Source organism: Dermacentor andersoni, chromosome 6 (genome assembly GCF_023375885.2).
Source record: "Dermacentor andersoni chromosome 6, qqDerAnde1_hic_scaffold, whole genome shotgun sequence".
In the NCBI taxonomy this organism is placed as follows: Eukaryota; Metazoa; Arthropoda; class Arachnida; order Ixodida; family Ixodidae; genus Dermacentor; species Dermacentor andersoni.
Window position 1 is genome coordinate 22,745,304 of NC_092819.1, and position 20,700 is coordinate 22,766,003.

Below are 20,700 nucleotides of genomic sequence, written 5' to 3' on the forward strand. Positions count from 1 at the left end.
TTCCGATGTCAACATCCGGGAATAAGTGGATCGTCGTGGCGACGGACTATCTCACCCGCTTTGCTGAAACTAAAGCTCTACCAAAAGGCAGCGCAGCCGAAGTGGCGAAATTTTTCGTCGAAAACATCCTGCTGCGACATGGTGCCCCAGAAGTCCTCATCACCGACAGAGGAACGGCTTTTACAGCAGAGCGCACCCAAGCCATTCTGCAGTACAGCCAGACAAGCCACAGGAGGACAACTGCCTACCATCCGCAGACGAATGGTCTCACGGAGCGCCTGAACAAGACCCTCGCCGACATGCTAGCAATGTACGTCGACGTTGAACACAAGACGTGGGACGCGGTCCTGCCGTACGTAACCTTTGCGTACAACACGGCGGTGCAAGAAACAACACAGATCACGCCGTTCAAGCTGGTCTACGGCAGGAACCCGACGACGACGCTTGACGCCATGCTGCCGCACGTAACTGACGAAGAGAATGTTGACGTCGCTAGCTATCTCCAGCGCGCCGAAGAAGCCCGACAGCTCGCCCGCCTGCGAATCAAGAGCCAGCAGAGGACCGACAGCCGACACTACAACCTCCGACGACGCTTCGTCGAGTACCAGCCTGGCGACCGTGTTTGGGTCTGGACCCCAATACGCCGACGAGGACTCAGTGAGAAGCTACTCCGACGCTATTTCGGACCCTACAAGATCATCCGACGTATTGGCGCTCTGGACTATGAGGTCGTGCCAGACGGCATTTCGCATTCACAGCGGCGCCGCGCACGATCTGAAGTGGTCCACGTGGTGCGCCTTAAACCCTTTTACGGACGCTGACGAACTTCGTCATTTTTGTTCTTTTCTTTGCTACGAATGCTTTTGTTTATTAACTTCGTTTGTTTGCAGCATCGGGTCGATGCTTTTTAAGAGGGGGGTATTGACACGTGTACTTATCTTTATCGGGCGACCACGTTTCGCCGCTTAACAACTGTAATCGCACAGCGACGGACGCGCCTGCATGTATCCGACGTTTCTGGAAAGTTATCGATGCTTCTACCCGGCTGTCTGTTGTCGCCGAACCTTATGTTATCTGATTTCATCGCCTGACGCGAATGGCGTAGAACATTGTGGAATACGCGCGGGTCCCAGCGATTAGTCTGGAACATTCGACGACTGCTGTATAGAAGCCGACGCGCTTGACCCGCTGATCAGATTTTCGACGATCGCCGACAGTGTTCGCCGCTATCGTTGTGCTATAAGTGTAGCCTGTTTTTGTGGGCACAGGTTCGCCCAATAAAAGTTAGTTTTGTTCTTCACAGTATTGCTACTGTGTTCTTGAACGTCACCACTACGTGACATTATTATTATTATTATTATTATTATTATTATTATTATTATTATTATTATTATTATTATTATTATTATTATTTCGCTATAATTTAAGTGTTACTGGGAGCTGAGGAAACGACTCAAGAAACTTGATTCAACGACCTTAATTGACATCATCGCATCCACGGCGGAAGGTCTGCAAAGCCGAAAAGCAGGCCATAACCACCGTCGTTTGAGAAAGACGCCGCGAGGAAAGAAGCTCGTGCTTGTGGGAAAGTGCGTGTTTATATGCTATATATGATACGACCGATAGGGTGCATCGCCGTCTGTCGGCTATGCGAAACTTCATAAGGGGATGTTTGCGATTACGACCAACCGTTTGTTTTCGTTTTTTGAGGTTCCGTCCCTTCGTGTATTACCCTGTCTCGCTTTTTCTTTTCCTTTATCTATTTCAATCTCCCTCGTTCCGTACGAGGAAGGTACGCGTAATGCGACTCGCTATACGAGATTCGACGCTCTCGCGAGGTGCTCGCCAAGCCAAGGTTACCGGTGGATTTTCCCGCACTTCGCTTCTTTTTTTTCTCACCGGTTTTGGTGAGCCCCCTTCTTTCTTGTATCCTTCCTTCATTCGTCTTTTTCCTTTCTTTCTTTTCGTTTTGCGGCAGAAGGTTCGCGCGTAACTAGGACAGCCACTTCATTAATGCCCGCGATATCATCAGAAGCCGTAAGTGAAAGTTTGAGGAATAAACACGGCGCCGTCGTCGGTGGAAGTCAGCTTTTGTTCGTTCGCGAATCGTCCGCGCATCTTTCCACTTGCCTGACGCTTCGGGGAAAGTAAGGGGGAAATTACCCCTTAATGGCGGACAACATGCCCGCCATCGCGAGAGCGCACGAGAAGACCAAACCGTTTAGGCCGCATTTGGCTTATAATACGGAAGTGCGCGGCGTACTTTAGTAACAAAGAAGGTCTCTGCTATTTAAAGATGAGCGCGCGCAATCGACAGCCACTGCCTTTTGAGAGCTTCGCTGCGCGACCTTCTTAGCACCGGGGTAATGTATCAACTTTTCGAAGCTTATATTTAGCCAGAAAGCAGCTCCTTATGCGCTTCACGTGACTTAAAGAAATGGACTAGTTCGCTGGCTGGAACAGTATTAGTAAGAATACTCCGACTAAACCAAACGCTTCTCAAATACACAAGAACTCCTCTCTCGCCTCTGGCTATAAGTAACTAAGTTCGAAACATCATCGCTACCAATTGAACTAGGCTATTGTCCAATTCCCAGCTTCTCCATCTCTGTCTATCTTTTTCTTTTCTTTTCTTTGGTGTTTTCTGATAGGTATAACTTGTTACAAATGGGAAGCGGAAAATAATTCACTTTGATAAGTTAAATATCATTACCTCGGAAGAGTAAGAGAATAAAACATAGAATCTATTGGAAGATTAAATAAAATAACTTAAAAACATTTCCTTCACTCCTGAGTAGCCAGTTGTTTATCCTCACCACCTTCACGTCTTCGCAGGTCGGCTTATTATACGTATAGACGTCAAATTATTCGGAGCTACTTATTGTATTCCTTCTTCGTACCAGTTAATTGAACCGGTAACAGTGATCCTGTTCCGGAGTTCACTCAACTTTATTTTATTTAACTACCCTGCAGTGCCTGCAAATCACTAAAGCTGCCTCTGTGCATGGGGACACTTTTTAATTAGAGTTTACGCTGCTGTGCAAATGGGGAATCGACTTGCGGATTCTTGTCGTCACTGCGGCGCGCACGTATGTCTCAGAAGAAGAAAAGGAACGGGGCACGGGCAAAGAATTCGCTCGCTCGAAATCATAGGCATCTGATGGGAAAAACAGACACAGCAGGCTAAACGGTGCAGCCATACAAGCGTGGCCGTGGAAACCACTCTCACGCTCTCGCGAACGGCGCAGGTCGCCATTGCGCTTTCTCGAATCTTCAGAGTGAATGAGCCTCATTCGTAGACGCCATGCGCATTCGTCGTGCGCCCAACAGCAAGCCATTTTCCCCTCCCGGGCCAGAAGCGCATCAAGTCGTGACAAACACTCGAAGAAGGAAAAGAAGAAAACGTAATTGTTACGTTTCGTGTAGACGGCGAAGGAAAAGTCACTTGGCGCACCGCGCTATGTCGTAGTCGCGGAGAGCCGGCGACGATTGGCCCTCGGTTTGTGTGTGTGTTAATACTTCTGGCGTTAGTACTCTGTACAAACGCTAATTACTCTGTTTTGTACTCTGTACGCTAATTATTCTGTATATTAGGGGCATAAGTATTTAAAAGGCTAATGGGGGATTGAAACATTAGCCGGGTTTACAAACTGCACCTTCGGAATGCCTGAAACGTACGTGAGTCTTGCGGGGAGGGCAGCCCTGTTATAAGCCGGGAAAGAAGAAAAAAGACGAAAGACGTATTGCGACGTCACCGCGAACACGTCGCACTAACTCCACGTGTCGTAACGACAATCGGGCAGCGTCAGCTGGGGCCTAGTTAATTGTTTATCGTTAAGTAAAGATTACGTTGACATACTAAATAAAACATTCAACTTAGTGAGTATTCGCAATTTCTTTTCTGAACAAAAAGCGGCCGCAAACGCGTGACAATACTTTGAAATTAGTGACGTCGTACTAAAGCACTGGCGCTGCTATTCGGATACAAAGTTCGAAAAGGCAGACATTTCGCTTCAATCTCTTCGCTTAACTGCAAACTATTGTCGCCAATCAAAGGCAGATCAGGGGTCGAGTTCCCAAATGTTTCCGTTCATAAGTGCACTTATGATGTGTCCAGCACCAAGATTGGTTGAAATTTGCTCTTACGAACAATTATAGCGTAAGTGCGTTTTTTTGAATACGCACCCCTCCCCCCTCCCCCAGATCAGACCAAGATAAGCTAATATTGCGCCTTAGTATTCCTTAAAACAGAAAACTTCTATGCTTTGGGGATTGGCACAAGTATGTATTAATATATGCCCTGCTGAATAAGCGCATCGAAACGGAAGATTTGCCGTTATGGAAACATCCAGAGCCGAATTCACAAGGCTTTCCATTCGAAAGTGTCCCTTGCCAATCCATTGACTGGTCACCTTCGCTCATGATATGTCCAACATCACGATTGCTTGACATCTACTCTTATATTCCAGAATTGTTCGTAAGAATCTGCCTGTCAATCATGATGTTAGACATGTTATTAGCCAAGGTAACCAGCCAATAGATCAGCCAGGAACACTTAGAAAACAGAAAGCCTCGCGAATATGTCCCATGCCGTGGCTGACTGCATTGCATGCAACGCGTATCTATGGTGGTGGGTAGGGGAGAACAACTCGCAACGTCAGCTATACAAAGGAAGCTCGCTCGCGTACCCAGGTTGAAGTCAGACGGGGCCTTCCTGAAGTTCGCTTGCTGTGCCGCCCAGACTCCGGCCAGGGCGAGCCGCACCCGGCGCGGGTCCAGGGAGCCGCACGCGCCGTCACCGCCAGATCCCGCCGCGGCGTCGCTGGTGCCGTTTCTGACCGCGGTTCGCAGCGGCATCATCAGCGCGATGTTCGCCTGGCCAGGATAGATGGCGGGACTCGGGTCGTCGGCACAGGCCACGCTGGCGAACCACTGCAGCCACAGCGACAGCGCCAACGCGACCAAGGGCGATCGCTGTGCTCGAGCGGACGATGTTGACTTGAAACTTGCCATCTGGACCGTGCGTTACCTGGGTGGATCTAGGAAAGACCAAAAAGGGGAGGAGGAAGAAAGAGAGAAAAAGAGAATAGTGTTAGCGTCGCACGGAATTATTTCGCCCGAAATGTGACTAATGTGCCTCACAAGTGTATAACATGGAAAGCGACTGAAAGCGCCCGAAATATTCATTCTATATAAGAGGAAGGAGAGTCCTGTCAACTGCTTTTGCAGGAGCGGCTACTTCTCCCATATTTGGCTTCATTCGGGTGTCCTTATGCCCTCCAATGGAGAACGTTCGCTCTGATCGGGTACAAGGAGAGTAAATGCACTCCGCGTCGCAGAGTATAAGAAAACTAGAAAGCGAAGTCAAACGCTGTAGGACATGGCTCCATAAGTATGCGTAGACAACTTGGGTAGCTGGGTATGTGCTGGCTGCAGTCTTGCCGAGTGGGCACTTGGGCTGATAGTATGTGCCGGAACAGGCAAATTCGATGCTGGGTATATGCAACTGGGTATGTGCCCATTCGTGGCCAATCCTCCAGAATGAATGTGCCACTGTGACACCTAGGGTTATGAAGCCTTAAGTTCATTTAGATGTGTGTCGTACTTTTCCGTGCATACACATCTTATCGACATTCTTCTCTCTACAAGCATCATACACCGCTTTGTTCCTCATGACACGGACAGCTAACAGCTACGTGCGACAGAACTTTGCTTGTGTCCTTCGCTACGGCTGCTACTTTGCTCACACAAACAAGAAGCGCGTCATTTAGACTCCAACGTGGAGTTGAACCGGCGTATTTTTGTTTAATTGCTGGCCGTCTTTTGACCACTCCTCTTACTTTATAAATTAAGGGAGATTGTCCTTATTCGAGCAAGGAAAGAACGGTGTCAAATAGCGTGAAGGCTGCCAGATGTGGCGAGAAGAGACAGTGTATGATGTCATGTTCCCGTGATCGCGGAGCTGTACGTCGGCTTCTGGTCACGTAGAGCGGAGCAGCGGAAAAGTCGCGTGTGTCACCAGAAGCCGCAGTTTAGGAAGTCGCGACGTGTACGCCATATTCCGCATTGATGTGGCACTGGAATGGGAGCTGCATCTACCGTTAGCCAATCGGAGGCATGATCGTGAAGCTGCACGTGGCACTACGCCACCTCACTCGCTGCGTCATAGCGTCGTCTGTTCACTCTCGAGCACGGTCTCGATCGAGTGCTAGAGCGCTTCGTGTTATAGCTGCAACCCCACGTACATTAATACGATGCATACTGCTATAGTACAGGGGTTGTGATGAGGGTGTTATTGCGAGGACAAGAACGCGGAGCTGCCGCAGATGCGGGCGTCACGGATAACTATGCTGACAAATAAGTCTGGTCATCCGCAATGATTTAATTCTGACTAATGTACCAAAAGTCGTCATGCATAGCTCTCTATGTGGTCATGCTAAACGTGTGCTCTATGTTTAGTTTATTCCAGTTTTTTTATTTATTTCGATATATTTGTCATGGTCGTTCGAAGGTGAACAAGGTGGGTGACCGAGCGGCCGCGATGAACCCCGGCCACTTGTGAGGCGGTGTATAGTAATACTTCGACGAGGGCAGCTCTTCGAACCGTAGCTTCGTGTGAAAATGTTTTGTATAAAACCAAATGTTTGCGCATCTCAGGCAAAATCCACAGCGCTTCCATTGCAACGGCGAACTACAATAGAAAAAAAAATAGTAAAGCCGGCGTCGGTTTGCGCTTCTATGCTCTGCCCGTAATGCCACCAGTTCCTGACGCGTAGCCATCCGAGCAGCGGAGCTAAGCAGAGTAAATGAGGCTCGGCGAAGGAAAGAAGATTCCTGGCCAGCGTCTGGCCTTCTGCGGACAGCGAGCTGTTTGCGTCGCCGTGCGTGAAGCGGACACGGCCGAACGGAGCCGAAAAGGACACGGCTTGCACGCCGACTCACCGCACGAGCCGATGTAGTGGCGCGAGTCGAGGGGGCTATCTCGCGGCGGCGGTGCACAAATGCCGCTCGCGACGACCGCCTGCGGTCTGCTCGGAGCAGCTGTTCGTTCGCTTATAAACGTTCTATCTCTTCGCCTTTTATTCTCGATCACTCTCGAACTGGCGAGTTACATTGGTAAAATGTGATTTACTGTTCGCATGCTCAGACTCGCTTGTTCCAACGGGCACTGCTCATGGTAAATAGATCGACTCGAGATCGTGTGGAGTCATTATTGCGTGCTCAGACTCAAGCAAGCTACAGTTGACAGAGATTCACCCAGACTCACGGCCACTTCGGTACATCTCGGTTCCCTCAGAAGCCATCTCACACCGACTTGGAATCACCTGGAATCGGTCAACCTCGAACTCACACTCACCCACTTAAATTCACCTAGGCTCACTAGGACACACGGGTCGGTCTAAATGTGGACTTTTAATCTGAGCGAATCGACTCGTTAGGGAATTCGCCGATATCTGCGCTCTGAGAGCAAGCCGGCACTCGTCAAGAATAACACGTGTGGGCTCGATTTTACCAGATGCGAAAGAACTCGGTCCTGCCACATTTGACGATTGATACGGAAGTGGCCATGTGACAAAGCGAGTAGATAACCGATGATCTTTTAGAGTAACATAATAGATGCCGAGTTAACGAAAACAAGCCTAATGCGGCCGGCGGAGGACTATTAGGTCTAATGGCATTATATATATATATATATATATATATATATATATATATATATATATATATATATATATATATATATATATATATATATATATATATATATATATATATATATATATATGTATATATATATATATATATATATATGTATATATATACTTTATTTTCAGGCAACATGCAGCTGGCTAAGGAGACTTGCAAGCGCTCACTCTGCAAGGCCGTGCAGATTGAGCGTAACACAAAACAAACGTACGAGCAATCCGAGTTTGCTGGGACAGGCCTTCATTTCCTAGTGTACGTAAACAGGCTGATCACGATTATGACTACGGCATCGATGACGACGGAAGTGATGTGACTATGCGCCCAACACGCAGTGTGCACTCTAAACCAATTTACACCCTTAGGGGTGTTTTCTCTCTATAAATCGCACACTTGCGTGTAAATCGTGTAAATCGGTTTACAGTGTGTACGACACAAACTTGCGAAAATAGCTTGAAGTCCGTGACGTCACGTTGTCGAGTTGGCCCTAAATCGGAAGTTGATCCTATATTTTATCTGCTGAGTGGTCAACTCCTCTCCGTAGAGTAAATGCAAACAGGCACTCGAAAGAAAGTCTCATCGTTCTAAACAGGTTTTGTGTCGCTATTTAGTGTCCTCTTAGCTTACCCATCGGTTCTGGCAGGAGCGGCATTCAGCGATGACGTTAATCGCTTCTCCGAGTTGCTTGCCTCCCACGTTCTATCTCATGATCCCTTCCCCAACGTCTGTTATGATCACCCGTAAACAGGAGAGGAAATTAAAACCAGTCACGTTCTCTCTAGCAAGATTTGATTTTTGTTTTTTTCGTTAACCCGTCCGCCAGCCAAAGTCGACAAGAAGCATCGCGCTTTCCTCTGTCGCTAAACGGGAAAAAGAAAGGAAAAGTTTGCGTCCATTCTTCTCTTGCAGCGTATTCTCGGCAGCAAACGCCGCGCAGACTAATGTAGCACCCTTGTTAATAGATACACCGAAGACAAAGCGTCTGCGAAGTCTGCTTCCGTGCAGTCGGAGGTACTTAAGGAAATAGATAAGAAATGGAATGATCTGGGAGCACACGTAGTAACAGAGAATGAGGTTGAGAGGTTTCGCGGTCTCCTTGAGCTGTAAGACTACTGAGGTTGATTTTTGACGTACATTGAATCGTTAAGATCATGTGACCTTTTTTTCATGACAGAAGAGTTTACACGACCTGCCACTATATGTTAGATTATAGGCTTCCCAGCTAACGTTAGCCAAGCTGTTGAATGAAAAAGAAAAGTTATTCTAAAAGAACCGCACACCGTAGATCTTAGCTAGAATTGTATCTTGCATCGTGATTTTTTTAATATTCTTTTTAGTTGAACAGCTTGGATAACGTTGGCTGGGACACACGGTATATTATATATGTAATTTGTTACCATATCGGAATGTTGTCCATGTGATCTTTGTTGTCTTCTTATTTCCTTTCTTCCATGTTGTAGTTTATGTATGTTTTATTCTCGTTTTGGTTCCTACCCCTTAGCTAGAGAGCACCCATCTTTGTGGTTTAGGCTATAAAAAGCACTCAAAAATAAATATTAAATCTGGCAGATCTTAAAGATATTCAACAGCTCAATCGCTAAATACACATCGGCAAGGAGCACGCGAAAAGAGAACGTCGGGAATAAAGGGAGAAACCGTAATTTTACCATGTGCAATCGAGAAAAGAAAGTATAGAACAAGAATACCTTCAGGTTTCTTTCATTGTCTTTCTTTATTTAGGTTTTTGCCAGAGTGCCCGGTATATAGAGCGAGCTTCGTTTTCGCCTTGTATGCAGAGACTCCCCCGGGACATTCAAAGACTTGCCCGATGACTAGAGCACTCCTGGGTTCAATTCTGTCACTAGTACTCAACTACTCGTTGCAAAAAAAACATGCTTATATTTTATTATAAGATGAAATAAATGGGTGTTCCCCCATGCAGCAGCGAAACGCAGTGCTTTCACCGCACCGCATCCTTCTCTCGTGTCGGGGGCAGACACGAAACACGTTTTGCGGCGTCGCACTCCCGCCGGTCAGAGACGTCATCGCGCACTCTTCGTTTCCCGCAGAGGCCGCACGTGTCACACCATCGTCCTTAAGCACTATAATAGCAAGAGCTTGGTGGCGCCACCCACCGCCCCGTTCCAAAGGGGACGCTCATAACATCCATCCATCGAGCACGCGCACTTGCAAGCGCTTTCTCGGCTAAGAGCTCGTCAGCACTGGATCGTAACGGAGGCCTTGCCGGCTCCGCTGACTCCTTCTTTCCCCGCGAAAACGGTACGGTTTTTCTCCCTTCAATTTATACGGTGCTACGGCGGGGAGGTCGCTGAATTCTCGGTAACATATGTCTGTTGTCGCGACTGATTTTCCATCTCTGCCTCAATAGCCAGTCTTTTATCCTGGATGCAGAGAGCGTTTGCACGGCACTTGCTGGCCTCACCCGGGTGACGAACCCGGCAAAATGGCAGTGCACGTTCCAGCGGAAAACGAAGGACGCGTGATTGAAATGGCGCTTCAGATTCATCCCCCATTTTCATCCAACGCCTGCGATAACCCATTTACACTATGTCACTTCGTAGAGCTGATCGCACCTCAGTAGACGCCGTTATAGCAAAAGATATATAGCGCAAAAAAGTACAATTGTCTAGCACCGCTTTAATAAAGTGGGTGGCTTTGTTCTTACTTCTTTTTTTTTTGCCATAACAGAGGGGGAATAGAGCCTTCATGAAAAATGCATGATTGCTGCCCAATCTACATAAAATATGGAGCCATTAACAATCCGTAATTGTGTTCGCAAAGTTACGAAGCGAGGATAATCAGGACAAGAACGTAAGGCATTATGCCATGCGACACATGCAGTTCTGACAGTGTGGTAAAAAAAAAAAAAAGTCTGTCAGCTCAGTGGTCCAACCTCTGGCAGCTAGGCTTGAGTCGATGCTGATTCGTGATGCGCAGGAAGCGGTACGCGTGACAGATGGCACAACAGTATTTAGACGGGAAAACTGCTCGTGCTGTCACGTCGGCAAGGGGCATTGCGTCACGCCGGTTTGAAAGCGAAGAAGTCTTAAGGGGAAAACAGAACCTCGTTAAATGAACTAATGTGCTTCGCCTTCACTCTGAACAAGCGCTTGAAATTTATTGCCTTCGTAGTGCCAACCTATACATATAGTGGTGAAGACCTTTAAAATGAGGAAACGTCTTCACGCTTTTGATGTCGCCATAATCCCGGCTCAGCACAGGCTCAGTAAATTAATTGTCACAGTAACCACCCAATCGGGATTGAAAAAAGCCGTCCTCTGCCTTTCCTTTTCAAACAAAGAGGTGAAAAAGGGAGACTGCAATATGCTTAAGTTTACCTCGAACGACCTCTGTTACATGTGATCATATGTGCCAGAAAGATAAGCCAGCTTAAAATTCAGTGAGTATACGGTGGTTCTTATCATTGTTGTACCTCTGTACACTTTCAGCGCTCGTGTGCAGCGGCGCTCAGAATCAGTCGGTGAGAGTTCGGCCTGGTCCGACTGTGGGCCATTCCACGGCACGACCTTTTCGCGAAAATTACAGCGTACGTGGTATTTCCGGGTCTTTGGCTGAATTGTTGGCAGCGTACCTTTGAAGGTCACGTTCAAAGGAAATGTGCCATGAAACTATGCTTTTATCTTTCCGCTATAAGCCACTTTCGAAGCTGCACCGAGTTTCAGCGCCGATGTGCACTGCACGGACCTTCGCCATCATGAGAGATGAGCTGACCCTTGCACATAAGGAGTTAGAAGCCTAGGAAGCTACGGCACGGAAGGGTAGTTTTAACCACCAATTTGCTGTTTCCATGGCGTTTTGTTGGGATAGCGCAACTCGGAATGGAATATGAGCTCCCTCAAACTGCCATCCTTTTGCTGTTTTCGGGTTTCAAAGCGCCGTCACCATGTCGTCATTGTGGTGTCGTCATGTGGCCATGATGTGTCGTAATCATGGCGTCGTCACCCCGCTTATTACCCATCAGGGGTCGAATTCACGAAGCTTTTTGTTAGTAAGTGCTCTGCGCCATTTGCCGGTCGTCATCGTTAATACTATGTCCAGCACCATGAAGGATAGGCTGGCATCTGCTTTTACGAAATGTTTTTGCGCAAGAGCTCCTCAGCGAATACGGGCCTAGGTTTCCACGGCAGAAATCGTCTGAAAACTATTCGCATCCGCGCAGGATTCGATTGCGGGTCAGTCAACTTTTGTGTGTGTCGTCTTTTGTTCCATCGTCGCACCGTGCTCCTGTTTATCATCTTATCATCTTCGCGTTATCTTCGTGTGGTTTTTGTCTTCGTCGTGTGTTAAACTATACCAGACAATGCATACACTGTTTTACTTCATTTGCACCGGAGCCCGATTAGATCGAGCCTGGCGCGCGGTAGTCACGTGCACAGTCACCGTGCCCCTTCTTCAGGGTGGAGTGTGAGAAGTGTGCCAACGGCACGTTCCGCGTCACTCGCATTCGGTATTACGCAGAGCGGAGGAAACCCTCTGCTTGAAAAGGCACGTGACGGCCAATCGGGACAAAGATTTCCGACTGAGATCCTTCCAATTTCTGTTCCTCCTCCGCCATCGCAACGCTCATCCGTTACAATAGAGGGAGGGGATGTAGGACAGAGGGCCTCCACTCGGGGCCAGTAGAATCAAGGGCGCTTTCATTGTGTGTTTATGAGATTGCCTGGCTCCGTGGGGCCCGTTATCAGCGGCGCGCTTTCCACGGCGTCAACGGCGCGAATCGACTCGCAGGACGCGTCGGGTTCGCACAAGGCAAAGGCGCAGTTCCCACTACGCGATAAGCTCGTCGCGTCCTCCGTGAGCGGCTGGTTGTTCGTATATTTTTTTCTCTTCATCTTGAAGTGGGGTAAGGTCGCGGCAACGTCCCGTGCAGCGTCTTGGTATATGCGCACCTAGTCGTGAAGCGGCAGGCCTTCGCACTGCATAGGTGGCGCCTGCGTTACGCGCGTCGTCGTCTGGCCGCGCCTCCAAGATTGCCTACGTGCGCAGCGCCTGCGATCTCGGAGGCTGTGGAGGTCTGTCTGGGAAGGCTAGGCTATAATTTATACGCTCACATTCCGTGAAGCCGGTGACTTCTATTATGTTACTTCGGGGAGTGATTGCCAAAACTTAGTGTGTTCAGTGGAGCGAATGAAATCAGCGGGTTTGTCCTGAAGGTTACGCAAGCAGTGCTGTCAGCTGTCAAAACGCGCAGCTGCCGAGGATGTGTGAGAATTACCTCCTTTTCCCTTTCCTTTTTGACCCTCTGTATTCCATTTGCCGGAAGTATGACGTCGTGGCCTGGCAGCTTTGTTCTTCCATATGCGTGGCACAGAAATGAATTGTATTTCTGAACGCGCTCAAGTAATGACCACGGAAGCGCCAAGCTCTGCCTTTGTCCGGTCTGTTGCACGTTGGTTTTCATCAAACTGCCCCTTTCATTTGAGCGCTCTCTCTGTTTCGTCACGACACCTCCTTTAAGTTTACAATGAGGCGCACTTTTCACCTTCCTTCCTCTTTTCATTCGTGAACGCTCCGACACGCCGGCAAACTTAGCGCGCGATTTGTTGGGTCACTCGAAATGTCAACAAAAGCAATAAGAATAAGCGCCACCATATCTCATGCAACGATCCTGTGAAAGACAGCGGAGCGGAACCTGGAGGTGCGCTCTCGACGTACAAGAAAACAAGCAAATGAAAGAAATTGACATAGCAGCTTCCTGCCAAACAAGCCACACTCCTGTCTCGAGCGACAGACACCTGCGCGATTCCGTGTCGAGAATAAAAAGAAAATTAAAGATTACAGGAAGCAACGTGGGTTACCTAAAATGAACAAAACTTGAACAGCAAAAACAGAAACTGTGAAACGCCGCTGGGGGGAGGTTTAGAACGGCGATAGAGGTCACGGAGCTTCGCGCTTCCTTGCGAGTGCTCCCATCCCTCGGACAGTGGGACGCGCATCCACGAGCATAGCTTGTATACAGAATTGACGAGGCGGGTTCCGCTGTCATTCTGTCCATCTATCCCACTCTCCCGCCAACCGCCTCAGATTCCGGACCGCCGTATAGCAGACCCAAAAGCAGCGGCTGCAGTGCCGCGTTTCTCAGATTCAGGGTGTATAGGAAGAGGATAGGTAGCTGTGTTGCTGTTGAGAGATGCGGTGTCATCCCCCTTTTGCGGCGACGGGGCCGTCTCGAAGCGACCGCATCTAGAAGAGACCGAGGAGGGTAGCGTCACGAAACGTATGAAAAGAAGAAACGGCAGAGTTCTGCCCCGGCCGCCCCGTCGGAAATCCGTGCCCACTGAGTGATCGCGTCCAGCCAGCGGCCCGGCCGAGACGACGCTGTCGTTGTTGCGGACACGGTTGCGTGGAGGCCGCCGCGACTGGCGTTTTGTCGTCGCTGTGCACGCCATGCTGTGCCGCGAGAACCGAGGAGTTGGGGGGTTGGGTTGCAGGCGACGCTATGCGAGGCGCGTCGCGAAAGACGCGCTCCAATTGCCCGCCCCTCCCTCCCCCTCCACACCACCACCTTCAGCCCGAAGAGAAACGGCGCTCGAAGACCTCCGTCTGCCTGCACTGAGCTAGCTCCGGGGCTGGACCCATAGGATTTGCAGCGTCACCTTAGGACACGGCTATAGGAGTAGCATTTAAGAAGTATTTCGCTTTTCGCATGATGACGATGACGACGACGACGCATCTGGAAGGTGGACGTTCCTATCGGTCCTTCGCATTCCATTACGATTTGCTAAGCCATTTGAGGACTTCTTTATTTTCGTGCGTTTGCCTTATCTGTCGGTTGTTCTTTTCGTTTTTCATTTTCCCTTATTCTTCCTTCAGTGCAGGGTAACAAACCAGAAGCCCTTCTAGTCAACCTTCCTGCCTCTCTCTCTCTCTCTCTCTCTCTCTCTCTCTCTCTCTCTCTCTCTCTCTCTCTCTCTATTGCCGTAGCATGGTAATGGCCAACAACGCTTGGTGGGATGGCTGTGGTCACGAGGACACCCTTCTACACGTTCTGTGTGACTGTTCTATAGCTACAATGCACAGAGACTATCGCTGCAACTGCGCTATAGCTAGCTTTGATCACAAGCAATTATCAAAGGGAATCATTTTGGAAATCCCACCTAGTAAGCCATCGCAGCAGAGGGCGACGAAGACACTGCTACAGTTTTCAAGAACAAGAGGAACTGCAGAAACGGCTGTAGCCTGTATTCTTGTGCTGCGCGTGATCATGTTCTGTGATAGTGCGCGATGATAGTCAAAGGCTGTGATTGTGTTTCTGTGCACTCTGTTTCTGTCTTTATTTCCTACTTATATTTATGCCACCCTTCTCCCGTTTCACAGCGTAGGGTAGCGAATCGAAATTTGTAAGTTCTGGTTAATCTACATTCCTTTTTAATCTATTTCGTCTCTCATTTTCTCTCGAAACAGGCAGTTTCTGGATCATCCTGTATTCTCCCAAATTTGGAGGGAATCCCACGGAAAAAGCTAAAGTAGGTAGCTTGACCGAATCAGGGGGCCCCTGTGTACATGACGCATTGCAGCCGGGAGGCAGTGACTACAAAGATACGTAATTGCAGTAAGTAGTGCAATGAATGTCGAAACGTACAGACGCGGGCAAAATAACGTATTACATAATGCGTCCACGCCATAAGTGCTAAAGAAGGAAATATAAAAGTGACATCAAAATTTTCAGATAGCTATAATCAATGCGGTTCCTATTTGATTATGTTTTACGCCCTTAATCACCCATTCACAGACTATCTAAGAAACTCATCCACTGATTATCTTACTAAAAGCTCGCTCACTCGCTCGCTCGCTCGCTCGCTCACTCACTCACTCACTCACTCACTCACTCACTCACTCACTCACTCACTCACTCACTCACTCACTCACTCACTCACTCACTCACTCACTCACTCACTCACTCACTCACTCACTCACTCACTCACTCACTCACTCACAATGAATCAGTGAAGCAATCGCCTACCACTCACTCGCCTGTCGACTTACTCGCTCACCTCCGTCATTGCGAGAATATGCTCCGAAAGTTCACGAAACCACGAAGTTGCAGTGCGCTGTGCTCTAACTCATCGAAAAACAAAAATAAATTTTAAAAATAGCTCACGCTGTACCTGGCGGCGATCTCGTTTGACCGACAAGTTGGCGGACCTGTTCAGCGGCCTGACTGGTGCCTCCACCCTCGTCCTTCCTTTTTTTTTTTTTTTTTTCACTAACGGTGCCTTATTTTAGTCTTCAAGCGGCAGAATAAGAATTGCCGTGATTAGCACCTTTTGCTCAGCGCGATCGAGCCCTTCAGGTGTTACCTCCGAACCGCTTCAGGCGAGGGGCTTGCGTGCGTGTGTCTTCGGCGCTGGCGCCGCCCGGGTCGGGAAGGAAACAAAGAGGGAGGAGGGGGAGGGACACGCCATTCTTTTATAGTGACGGCGTAATCGCTTCCTACTTGCGAACCCGAATACTCGGAACACGTGCCCTTCAAAACGCCCATCATCTTGAGGAATGTAACCTTTATTCCGCGCGAGGTCACTTATTGCGAAATAATAACTTTAGGTTGTCTGCGTTCTTTTCTTTTCATTATATATATATATATATATATATATATATATATATATATATATATATATATATATATATATAATATATCAGAAAAGAACATTTCTGGATCCGGGCAAATATACACAGTGAAGTAGACGCGCGTCTACTTCAACTGCGATTTAAAACAGTCATGGCTACCATGTCGTAGACTCTGAAAGTCTAAAGCATACATCCTTCCAAGCTGATGTCTGTTCGAAAAAGAGTCTGTACAAGCACGGAGTTACTGGTCCACACGTCTACGTAACGTTGCGAGCACCAACGCATCCTACCGTCGTGCTACGTGCTAGCCCAGTCACCACGTGCTCGCGACGAAGCGTATATCTCGGGTGCCCGGGGGTAACCCTTAGCCCAGCACACAATTTTGTATCTAGTTCGAAATTTTGCGTCCAAACATTCGTTTCTATCAGCTGAGATAATGCGTAAGCGTAGCCTGGCCGGTCAACGCGTAGAGCAAATAACCAAGCGGGTGCCACTGGAGGGGAACCGTATGGTATCAGACGATTAGCTAGAGAGATGAGATTAGGATATTTCCAAACACTGCTTGGTGTTGGCTGATGCAACCGGGGTTAATTAAGGTCGCTGGCCTAGGCATTTGAGTTTAAGTATACGTTAATAGGATGATTGTCGTGGTAAGAACACAATAGTTAATGTTCAAATACCATGTAAAACGCAGTACGGATGTTTTACTGCAAGGTAGAAAAAGAATAGGAACTTGCCTCAGGGCAAACAACACGAAATAAAACAAAATACTTTACACGGGCTTATTCATTCTCATAATTATTATCACAGTCACTAACAGAACCCCGTCGCGCAGCTGGTGCCGCCCAACAAGAGCGCGCTCAAGCGAATGCAAGTGTCCGTTCAACGTATGCTCACGTGATTCACTGCTTCGTCTCATAAGTCTCTAGTGGTCTCGAACACGTGATCGCGCCATGCAACTTTCGCTCTGTTACCGTGAAAATGACTCCAGCCGCCAGGACCCTCCATAGAGGTGCGTGTGAAACAGCAGGCGAGTTGGGCCATCCGGTATACCTTGCACGGAAGAACTAAGAGCACATACGCAGGCCCAGCAGCGTGCCACGGGAGACACGAGGGGAAACGCGCGGTGATAAGAAATGTGAAAAAAAAAAAGCAAACCGGGTCTGCCTTGCATGTTATGCACCGTTTCGACCCGCTATACCCTGCATCACGGAGGAGGAAGCGACCCGGGGGAGAAACCACAATAAAAGGCGCTGACTGCTCGTGCGAGCGCACCGCAGGCATGCGTATGGTCGAGCGCAGGAAAGGGATGCTCCTCGTGAAGCATCTTCAACACGTGCGCATGAAACGCTGCGCACACTCATTTACAGACACACAGGCACCTGCGCGCACTTAACGAGCACGCAATCGACCTGTTTCCGGACTTAATTGGACAGCAAGCGATAGCGGTGTTGTCCAGAGAGGGGCGACCGGTTTCCGGCCAAGTTCGCGCTGCGACTGGGCTCGTGAGTGCGTGTGTGTTGCTTGTGTGCGTGTTGGGCGAGCGCCTGCGTGAAGCGGCGCCGCTACAACGTGACAACTGCGCCCCCCATCCCCCCTTCAACTCTCCTCTTCCCTCCTTTCGCTCTATCCAGCCGTTCGTCACGGGGAGGTGGAACCCCCGGAAGAGCAAGCGAGACCGTTAGCCGATTGCTCTCCCAGGACCGGATATGCCTGTCGCTATTTTGCTACCGATGTGCGGCGCGTACGGGACCCCGATCGGCATCGTATCGCCATGGGGCGCAGTCATCCGTGCCGCACAGGCCTCCCCCCATCCTGCTTCTCCGTTCGCGATAAGCACCGCTGCAGCTTCGAGCGCCCGCTCGCCGTCTTCCAACAGTGGACAGACGCGAAGCAACGAATATAGAGACGAAGGAGCGGCGCTCAATCGCGTGTGTACGTATATGGTGATGGAGTGGAGGCATCGGCTTTTCCTCAGTGCATGCCCGCGCGCGTCGTCCTGCTTGCTCCGAAGAGCTATGCATACCTGTGCGCGATAGCGCGTGCGAGGGAAAATAAAGAAGAAGAAAATAATGATCAGCGAGAGAATGCCTTCTTTGAAAAGAGTGCACGCCTCTCGGAGGTCACCGAGAATGTGGAAACGGCGCGTATATACGTGGCTCGAGCATCGCTTCCGAGGTGCGAGAGGTCACGCATCGAAGACATGCCGGAAGCAGAGCCTGAGCTGTCCGTGACGTTCTCTCCTCCTGCTTGCATTGTAATATCGCGGGGATTTGCAGGGGCATCGACAGGAAACGGCCAGGTTTACCCCTCTGCTCTGAACGCGTATTTTGTGTTTCTAAAGATAGGATTCTGGTTGCAGCGAGCATTGTAGTGATGTTTGCAAATAGAGTGGATCTCGTCGAGTCTTCTTGAACGAACGTCTAAGACTGCGAGAAAGTATCCTGTAAAAAGACTAAGTAAACCGAGTACGTTCATTCGATCGCATTTGGGTATCGTTTATGAAACGCTGACAACAGGAGGCGCATTTTGCGCGCCGTAATGATACATTTTCGAGATGTGACAAGAGCATTATAGTATTATCCAAAGACGGTGCGAGGAGGCGCAACTCGGCAAATGCAGGTGCTCTCTGTATAAACTCCTCAAAAGTATTGTTGCTAGACATCGAGCACTCAAAGCCTGGAGCATGCTGCAGGTCAGTACAGAAAAATGCTATGAACGTGGTGGAGGTGGTGTATTATCGATGGTTACGTGGATGTATGTTCGGATGAATGAGTCACCGTGGGCTATGTTGAGGCTCCCAGTTAGAAGGCGAGTTTCTCTAGCAACATAAAAAGACTTGAATAAAGCATTTTAAAAAAAAGGTGAGACGTCGGGATAAGATGATGCGACGACGAAATGATGAACCTTTCACGCCAGCTATGAAATTGTGATTTAAAAGGAGAACTAAGGCGTTGTTATGCTCCGCGGTTCTTTTTCACAGCTCTTTTCTCATCGTTTTCTATACGCCAAGGATTTAGAGATTCACCGGTTACAATGGCGGAAACACAAAGACACCCTTTTTATTTTCCGCGTGCGCGTCCACCTTGTCTCACCGACAAGGTGACACGGACTGCAGTCCTTTCAACGTACATGCCACCGCTGCGTCCTTGGAACCGCAAGACGCTTACTTTGCATTTGTAATCACCGTGGCTTTTCATTGCCGCCTTCGCTGCGCGTGAGAATTCTCGGCGACGCTGACGATTAACGAGCAGGATACGCGGTCGTGAAGATGGCACGAAGCGTGGCCGCATGAGTTGTGCGCCATCCTCTCCCTTTCGCTAACTCGCTTCTTCCTTCCTGGGTTGTCGTCGCGCTACAAAGCAGCGTCGCTTCGAACCATTATAAGCGACGGTTATTAATGAGGAGGACGCGCATTACACACAGTCTTTCTCTATAGAACCGTGCACTGCAGTGCAAGTCAGCGCCGCCGTCAACTATATAGCAGAGAAGCTTCGTAGCGCCGTTTCCGTGGCTTTGTAGAATTCGTTGTTGGCCAACGCCTTCAGTACAATGTATATGTGCAGTCTATGAGCTATGCACTCCCGGGTTTGGTCCTAATAGATAAATATAAATACCCCATAAAACGTCCGTAAAACATCCATAATGCCCATAAAACGTGTCGTTGAGTGTATTATGCCTTGTGTATACACTTAGTCCACGCTATGCCTACATGCGGCATGGCAGTTATGTATAGATTATATAAAAGAGTGTTTTAAACTTTCTTTAGATTTACATTTTTGTCATTTGGTTTGTATGTTCGAATATTGTAAGCTTTACACGAGCGAACGGCTTTGGACATCGCAGGACCCGCTTACCTGACGGCAGCGCTGTGTCGTCCGCGACACTGCGCGGAATTAGCGAGACGTATAGCGTGACAGTCATTACGAAGTGGCACGGCGGACGAGCATCCGAAGGCCTCCACACACCGTGTGCGTGTTAAGGCCGCCGTGTAGTGGCGCAGCGTTGCGACCCACGCGAAGAACAATGGCGCGCATACTTTGTCACGAGAGAGAGAGACCGGGTCTCTACCGCGCGTGCGCACGCGTGAACACACGCACACATCTCGACACTGTGTGCGTACTCGAGCCTCGCGGATGTTACGCTGATCCGCCGAGTCAGAAGGCGCGACGTGCCGTGACTCGGGTCGTGCTTGACGCCTTTCTCTCCGGCGCCCGCCGTGGTGCATACGAGCCTCGCTTTCTTTCGCGCAACCTCGCCACGGATGAACAAAGAGGCGTCGCAGTACGTGTGTTGCGTTTCTTTTTCTCCAGCGAAAGCGCGCGAAAAAGACGGTCTTATCAGAAAAGACCTTCCCTATTGCAGCGCGTGTTGGGCACGTTGGAC

The 20,700-nt window shown here is 49.0% G+C and overlaps 1 protein-coding gene and 1 long non-coding RNA gene across 2 annotated transcripts in view; one reads left to right on the top strand and one right to left on the bottom strand.

The window, feature by feature from the left end:
• The window catches only part of LOC129382258 (uncharacterized), a 147,509-nt gene extending 142,729 nt beyond the window's left edge, over positions 1 to 4,780 (top strand). The window contains exon 4 of the long non-coding RNA XR_008610362.2: positions 4,693 to 4,780. This is a non-coding gene — a long non-coding RNA (uncharacterized lncRNA). The remainder of the gene's footprint in view (positions 1 to 4,692) is intronic.
• The window catches only part of LOC126521364 (metabotropic glutamate receptor 3-like), a 70,466-nt gene that overhangs the window by 24,348 nt on the left and 25,418 nt on the right, over positions 1 to 20,700 (bottom strand). The window contains exon 2 of the mRNA XM_050170048.3: positions 4,689 to 5,039. Coding sequence (XP_050026005.2) covers positions 4,689 to 5,013 — 325 coding nt within the window. The 5' untranslated portion in view covers positions 5,014 to 5,039. The remainder of the gene's footprint in view (positions 1 to 4,688; positions 5,040 to 20,700) is intronic.